The following is an 8333-nucleotide window of genomic DNA, read 5'->3' as shown; positions in this document are numbered from 1 at the left end:
TGCTTTCAATAATTTTTCTTTGTCTTTAATTTTTGCCAATTTGATTACTATGTGCCTCAGCGTGTTTCTCCTTGGGTTTATCCTGTATGCAACTCTCTGCGCTTCCTGGACTTGGGTGGCTATTTCCTTTCCCATGTTAGGGAAGTTTTCGACTATAATCTCTTCAGATATTTTCTTGGGTCTTTTCTGTCTCTCTTCTCCTTCTGGAACCCCTATAATGTGAATGTTGTTGCGTTTAATGTTGTCCCAGAGGTCTCTGAGGCTGTCTTCATTTCTTTTCATTCTTTTTTCTGTATTCTGTTCTGCAACAGTGAATTCCACCATTCTGTTTTCCAGGTCCCTTATCCGTTCTTCTGCCTCAGTTATTCTGCTATTGATTCCTTCTAGTGTAGTTTTCATTTCGGTTATTGTATTGTTCATCTCTGTTTGTTTTTTCTTTAATTCTTCTAGGTCTTTGTTAAATATTTCTCACATCTTCTCAGTCTTTGCCTCCATTCTTTTTCCGAGGTCCTGGGTCACCTTGACTATCATTATTCTGAATTCTTTTTGTGGAAGGTTGCCTATCTCCACTTCGTTTAGTTGTTTTTCTGGGGTTTTATCTTGTTCCTTCATCTGGTACATAGCCCTCTGCCTTTTCATCTTGTCTGTCTTTCTGTGAATGTGGTTTTTGTTCCACAGGCTGCAGGATTGTAGCGATTCCACTTCTAACATGCATTTGGGACCGGACCACTTCTCATCACTTCCCACCACTACCACTGTCATCTCCCTCAATTACTGCAGCTGATTCTTTACCCGTCTCTGTGCATGCACCCTTGTCCCTTTCCTGGTGCTCCCAGATCAGCAGCCAGAGTAATCCTGCAGCTATGTCAATCGTCTGCTCAAAACTCTCCAGTGGCTCCCACCTCATTAGAGTAAAGGCCAGGGTCTTTACAACGACCCCCAGGGCCTGACATTATCTGCTCCACCCCCACCTCCCCCAGCTCTCTGACCTGCTCTCCTCTTCACCATGCTCCAGCCACACTGCCCTGCTAGCTGTTTCTGGAACATTCCAGGCATGCTCCTGCCTCAGGTCCTTTGAGATGCTGTTTCCTCTGTTTAGAATGCTCTTCCCCCATCTGTGTGTATGATTTGCTTTCTAACTGCCACCCATTTGCTCTAATGTCAGCTTCTACCCTATTTAAAATTACAAAACAGTAACAATCTTTTCCTGCAGCAGCTGAAAAAAAAATAAAATAAAATCACACATACACCCTGTGTTTCCCCTACAGTGCCTTCCCTATTGCTCTCCTCTGCTTTTTCTTCATAGCACATATTACATTCTAACCACATAAAGTACTTACTTTGTTAATTATCTTCCCCCTTAGACTGTAAACTCCCTGGAGGTAGGGATTTTAGTCTCTTTGTTCTCTCCATGGTGCCCAGAACAGTGCCTGGCAAGTAGTCAGTACTTAATATTTATTCAGTGAACAAATGGGGAGACATTGAAACGTATTGAGCAGGGTAATGACATAATCTGATTTATGTTTTATTTTTTTAACGTTGACTTTTATCGATATAGAGTTGGCATATGGTGAAATGCATGGATCTTAAACGTTATAGTTTGATGAATTTTGACAAATACATACAGCTGTATAACCCATACCCCTACCATAATACAGAACATTTCTGTCACCCCCAAAAGCTTCCTTGTGCTTTTTCCCTGTCAACCCCACTCTTCCCACCCCATCTAGAGGCAACCACTGTTGCGTGGTCTAGAACATCATGTAAATGGAATCATTCAGTATGAATTCTTGTGCCTGTTTTTGAGTTTTGTTGTGTTGTCATGTGTATCAGTAGTTCCTTTATATCACTGAGAGGTAGCCATTGTATGGACATACCACAATTTGTTTATCCATTATCCTGTTCAGCGACTTTTGGATTATTTCCATATTTTGGCTATTATGACTTGAACATTCGTATTCAAGTCTTTTGTGGATATTTGTTTTCATTTTTCTTGGGTAAATGCCTAGGAATCAAATTACTGGGTCATAGGGTAGATGATATTTAACTTTATGAGAAGCTGCCAAAGTGTTTTCTGAAGTGGTTCTACTGCTTTTACCTCCCCACCAGCGAGGCATGAGAGTTCCAGTTACTCCACATCCTTTTGATGCCAACATTTTGATTTATGTTTTAACAAATTCATTCTGGCTGCTGTGTGGAGAACTGGCCCATTGTTTCACTGTGCTGGCTCATGTGGAAAATGGTGTTGGGAGGAGGGGAGTGCCTGAAAGGAAACTCCCAGGTGGGCCACATCTCTGAATCGGGTGGAGCACGTGAGCCTTGGGTCGGACACTCAGGAAACAGGGCTTTCTGCTCAAGGGCTTTGTCATTTTCTGGTGTCAGATAACCTCAAGAAGCTTTGCTCACGTTGTTTTTTTGCCAGGCAGTCTAAGGTGGTGTTCTTGGGTACTCTTGCCAGAGGTCAAGAGCCCCGAAGTCTGCTTGGAGAGCTGAGAAAAAATGCAGAAGAAGAACAGACAGCTGGTGGGGAAATTTGCTAGATTGGTGCTGGGAGCATTCCTGCCTGGCATCTTCCTTGGGCAGGGGTAGTTGCCTAAATGTGTGAGATACCGCACAAGACATCAATTTCCTAATTTAGAATTGGAGCCACGGTGCTGCTTGAGAGACCTTCCTCCTGGAGGGCATGTCCTCAGACAACCAAATTATTTATCAAAACACTGCCTGGCGAGTACAGAATTAGTTTGCTGTGTTTTGCGGGTATCAGGGGCCATGCCTGTTATACCCTTTCCTGGAGATGCTTCATTCCAAAGAATCAAGGGTGGTCATTTAGCACTAAAGAATCCCAGCCACTAGGTGTGGAGGTAAACTTGGGCTGCATCTTGTTCTTTGGCTACCATGCTTTTAGATCTTTTACAGATCATTGTCCCTTATCATTTTAGGCTGTTTAAAATGCAATTGATGACCCAATAGTTTTTTTTTAAATTTTCTGATACTGAGGCCATGCCTTGGTAGCTTGATTAGATCAGAGGTTTCCCAAGCTTCTGTAGCAATATATGTGTGGATCACCTCTTTGAGTGGGTGTCTCTCACCCTTTCCATGCTGGTTTGCCTGTTGCAATCCAAGTGGGACATTTTTCATGACCTTGGTTCCAAATTCCAGGTGCTTGTTCCTGTAGCTCTGTGTTCAGTTCAGCCTTTGTGTCAGGCACTGGGGAGCCAGCTGTTAACTGGCCAGACACAAGGCCCTGGCCTCAATGAAACCTACAGGTTAGTGGGAGAGACGGAGATTAAGAATTAGAAGTGTGGGAATTCCCTGGTGGTCCAGCGGTTAGGACTCTGAGCTTCCACTGCAGGGGGCACAGGTTCCATCCCTGGTCGGGAACTAAGATCCCCCATGCCACACGGTGTGTTCAAAAAAAAAAAAAAAAAAAAAAAACTAGAAGTGTGATGGAGTTTATGAAAGTGGAAGTCAGGGTGCTGTGGAGCATATTGCAAGGGGAACCAAATGTGGTCTAGGGCTGAGGAAGGCTGCCTTGAGGAGTGGTCTTTAATAGGACTCTGAGCTTCCACTGCAGGGGGCACAGGTTCCATCCCTGGTCGGGAACTAAGATCCCTCATGCCACACGGTGTGTTCAAAAAAAAAAAAAAAAAAAAAAACTAGAAGTGTGATGGAGTTTATGAAAGTGGAAGTCAGGGTGCTGTGGAGCATATTGCAAGGGGAACCAAATGTGGTCTAGGGCTGAGGAAGGCTGCCTTGAGGAGTGGTCTTTAAAGTCTTGAAGGCTGAGTAGAAGTTAGCCAGGCAAGGGGCCGGGGGTTGGGGGAGTGTCTGAAGGCCCTGAGGAACTGATAGAAGTATGTGTGGGGAGGGGAGGGGGGCTCAAAGTCAGGCAGGAGGGAGGCAGGGCAGGGCCAGAGGTGAGCTAGGTGGAAGATCTGGGGCTTTTTTATCCAGAGGACAACTTGTTGATAAGGGTTTTCAGGTGTATGTTGGGGGAGGGGCATGACTAGCTTCGTATTTTGAGAGGATCATTCTGGCTGCATTGTGGAGATTCGATTAGGGAGGGGGAGGGGAGGTGGTTATGAGAACAGAAGCTGAGGGATCAGTTGGGAGGGTGTCGCAGTATTCCAGGCATAAGATGACTGTGACTTGGATTTGGGGATGGAGAAACTGGGCCAGTTTGAAAGATGGGGATTAGACAGGATTTGAAGTAGATCAGCAGTACCGGAGGAGAAGTTAGGGATTATTTAGTGTTTTAACTTCATGGGAACCAGAGAGGGGAAGCAGTGTTATAAGTTCCCTGTCTTAGCTGTTTTTACTCATTATGTGGGTGAAAGTTTCTCTGTGTGGAGTTTGGGAACCCTGAACTTTCGCCACGATTAACTGGAGATTTTCAAAACCAGAAGATGCTTCCAGAAGTTGTGGCTGAAAAGTAAGAGGCTGGGGTGGATATTCCGGGAGGGGCTGATCTCAGGGCATTCCTGACAGAAGCAGTGTCTTGCAGGGGTTGGTGGAGGATGAAAGAAACGCAAGCGCTGGACCGTAAGACCTGTGAGGTCCTTCACGGGCTCTCCCACTGTTGAACTGTCTGTGACTCGGAACCCCCTGCTCTTTTTTCTTTTTTTCAGCTTTTTTCAATTTTTTATACAGTTTTTAAAGGTTACCTTCCACTTACAGTTACTACAAAATATTGGCTGTATTCCCCGTGTTGTACAATACATCCTTGAGCCCATCTTACACCCAGTAGTTTGTACCTCCCACTCCCCACCCCTGTTTTGCCCCTGTCCCCTCTTCCCCACTGGTAGCCACATAGTTTGGGAAGCCCCCGCTCTCTGTGGCAGGCCTTTGTTGGGGGACAGCAGGAAGGAAAACTCGGGGATGACTGAGACTGAACTGGGTGCTAAACGATCAGTCTTCTCTGTCCCTCTGTGCCACTGGAGAAAAAAATCAGATTTTGCTCTGGAGGGGAGAGGAATGCAACCACTGCCCCGCTTCACAGCCTAAGAACGTGCCCCGTGCAGCCACAGCAGCCTGCCTTTTGGCTGCCGCGGTTGCCAGCCCCTGATCTCACACCAACTCTCTGTGTTTTCTGGCCTAGGAATTGGATTCAAGTACCTGGCTCTGGGAGACCTCATCATCCTCATCACTTTTGGCCCGCTGGCTGTGATGTTCGCCTACGCCGTCCAGGTGGGGTCCCTGGCGGTCTTCCCGCTGGTCTACGCCATCCCCCTCGCCCTTAGCACCGAGGCCATCCTCCATTCCAACAATACCAGGGACATGGAGTCCGACCGGGAGGCCGGCATCGTCACGCTCGCCATCCTCATCGGCCCCACTCTCTCCTACGTGCTCTACAACACGCTGCTCTTCCTGCCCTACCTGATCTTCAGCATCCTGGCTGTGCACTGCAGCATCAGCCTGGCCCTGCCCCTACTCACCATCCCCATGGCCTTTTCCCTCGAGAGGCAGTTCCGAAGCCAGACTTTCAACAAACTGCCCCAGAGGACTGCCAAACTCAACCTTCTGCTGGGCCTCTTCTACGTTTCCAGCATCATTCTGGCACCAGCAGGCAGTCTGCCCAAACTCTAAGGGGACCAGCAGCTGCACCCCACAACATGTCCCCCTTTCTTAGAATGTGTTGGAGGCAGAGTGTCTGAGGAGGGAAGGTGGTTTGGCAGGGAGGGGCTTAAGGATGGCTTGTGAACGCCCACCTTTTCTTCTTGTTACATCCTTAAAGAGAATGTTTTGTTTTTGTTATTTTATTCCGTTTTATGGGGACTCTTGAAACCACTCTGGTGTCAGAACAAGGTAAAATTGGATGCATGGCCCTTGCTTTACTTACAATTTCCACCAGAGGGTGTTGTCAGGTCACCTTTAGTGGACTACAATACCCTAAGACTTGGTGAAGGAACCGCCCAGGTTGGCCTCCTGTCCTGAAAGAGCCATAGTAACTGGGCCAAGTGTCCTCTGCTGCTTTGGTCTCGCAGGATACGTTGATGATCCCCGGTGACGAGGAGCACCTGCCTCTCAACCCTGAGCGCTTGGGTCCTGAAGTACACTACCTTGAGAGAGAAAGTCCCTCATTAACAGCCCGAGTGGACTCTAGGCTTTTTGCCTGAATTGCGATTCAGACCCTTTTGTCCTCACTTCCACTTACTGCCACAGTTGAGGAAAAGCATCAGATCACCCTGCAGCAGGACAGCGGAGCCGAGGGCTTGGAAGGAAAAAAACAAACAAAAACACCTTGGAGGCAGCTGAGAAAATCACTCTGCTGTTTGGATAGAAACTGGTAGGGCGGCTGGTTTCCCCTTGTAGAGCCCACTGGCATGACAGGAAGGAATCCCAGCCCTTTCAGTAACTAGCAGCACTCTGAAGTTGTAGAGGCCCTGGCTGTCCTTGCCCACTGCTGAAGGCCCACAAGGCCGCTTCTTCGCCTGCCCTCATCGTGTTTCCTTGCACTCCCCTATGCCCGCCCTCCATTTCTTTCAGGTCCCCATTTGTGTGTCTCCCATCCGTGGAGCCCTGCTGTTTGGGCAGCAGCGTAGCAACTGAGTCAGGGATGGTTGCCCCTGTCCACAGAGCCATAGGACGAGCAGAGCAGGGACAGCAGCTCCTCCATGAGTGAATAAGCCAATGGTCAAACAGTCCTGACCCTGTTCAGCCAAAATGACTGGCTCATCAGTGAAGAAACTGCATCCTCCTCCTTGAGGACAGATATACAATACTGACCCAGCTTTTCCCAAAGGCTTCCGTTGCCTTGTGCAGAGATAGTTTGTACCCAGGATGGGGGAATTCCAGCGTTGATCAAAGCTGCTTCTTGTTTCAGTGTCTGTGAAGTACGACTTCTGGGCTAAAATTGCTTGGTTGCATTGGGTCCAAGACCAAAATAGATTGAGACCATCGTCATCATGCTTTTCTGTTGTGATTATAGCCATTCTGATAGGTATTTCAGGGTCTTGGCCTGCAGAAAATGACATCAGAACTAGCTCTTAATCCTTAAAATCAGGCCAATTATGATTTGGCTCCTTGAGTTAGAATCGGGTAACTTACTTGGAAAAAACATACTTGGAAATTGCAAAAGTTCCTCTAAAGTTAAAGGTGGTTTGTCTGCAGAGTTCCAGAATCTTCAAATAGTGGTCAGAGCCCAGTAATGAGGAAAAGGAGGACAGCCCTCTCTCCTGTCTGTCTTCTCCCAGCACCATTTTTGTTTTATGCCAGGCTAGTGGCATTTTGGTGCTCACAGGAGTCCTGCCTTCAAAGAGACCAGCTTTTCGGGCTCCTTCCCAGCAGGCCATTGTCACATAAGGCTCACCCCTGAGGCCATTGGACCGAGAGCTCCCTGCGTCCACAGACCAGACCACCTTGGTAAGCCCTCCCTTCGGGGGTGTCAGTTAACCTCTGCACTGTGTTCTGGCACAGGTTTTAATGCATATTTTTATATAAAAATCTTTCTAAAAGGCCAAATTTGATGCCAGGTTTTATATGCAGGTCACTATAATTTGTATTACATCCCCTGATTCAATGAAGGTTTTCTTTAGACTTGTTAATAAACAAATGTTTTTAATTAAAAAAAGGAAAATGTTTATCAGTGGTCTGGCCTCCCATTTCCCTGTGCTCTCCTCCTGCTGCTTTGCCTCATCGTCTGCTTGTGAACTGTGATTCATAAACCTCAGGAGACCAGCGCAGGCACATTTAGTGGGGAGGGGGTGGGGTGCCTGATCTTTGGCGGTGAGTTTGACCAGATTTGATGAGCCCTTAGGAGAGACAGTAGGGACCCCTCTGAGCCAGTGTGGATTTGCCAGGAGCCAGGCAGGCCAGATTAACCTTGTTTCCTTCTGTCGTTTCCTACTTTCATTTTTCTTGAGCAGGTCACTGCCGATAGATTGGGAACGTGCAGCAGATAGAGGACATGTGGGTTTCTGCTGGGCATTTGATGATATGTCCTCATGAACACAGCAGAGATACGTGGAATGGATAATGGTCTAGTTAGGTGAATTTCTGGGAGCCTGAAAAGGCTGCTTTGACGTGTGAAAGGAAAACTTTACCATGAGTAAATACAGTAAGTCCCCTACATACGAACAAGTTCCGTTCCGAGAGCGCGTTCGGAAGTCCAATTTGTTCCTAAATCCAACAGAGTTAGTTCAGGTACCCAGCTGACACGATCAGCTATATAGTACTGTACTGTAATAGGTTGAGAATACTTTTCACACAAATAATACATAACAAACACACAAGAATAAAGCATTTTAAATCTTACAGTACGGTACCTTGAAAAGTACAGTAGTACCAGCTACCTCACCACTGCTTCTACGCTTGCTTCAGGACATCCTGGGCTT

At 47.0% G+C, this 8333-nt stretch overlaps 1 protein-coding gene across 2 annotated transcripts in view; it reads left to right on the top strand.

The window, feature by feature from the left end:
* Positions 1 to 7506, top strand: part of UBIAD1 (UbiA prenyltransferase domain containing 1) — a 15432-nt gene extending 7926 nt beyond the window's left edge. The window contains exon 2 of one of the 2 annotated variants that reach the window (XM_007129736.4): positions 5099 to 7506. In XM_007129736.4, the coding sequence (XP_007129798.1) occupies positions 5099 to 5586 (488 nt within the window). In that variant the 3' untranslated portion in view covers positions 5587 to 7506. The remainder of the gene's footprint in view (positions 1 to 5098) is intronic. The other variant, XM_024125700.2, reaches the window with a different exon arrangement.
* The last annotated feature ends 827 nt before the right edge of the window (positions 7507 to 8333 follow it).

This window comes from Physeter macrocephalus, chromosome 3 (genome assembly GCF_002837175.3).
Source record: "Physeter macrocephalus isolate SW-GA chromosome 3, ASM283717v5, whole genome shotgun sequence".
Classification (NCBI taxonomy): domain Eukaryota; kingdom Metazoa; phylum Chordata; class Mammalia; order Artiodactyla; family Physeteridae; genus Physeter; species Physeter macrocephalus.
This window is presented reverse-complemented; position numbering and strand designations above follow the sequence as displayed.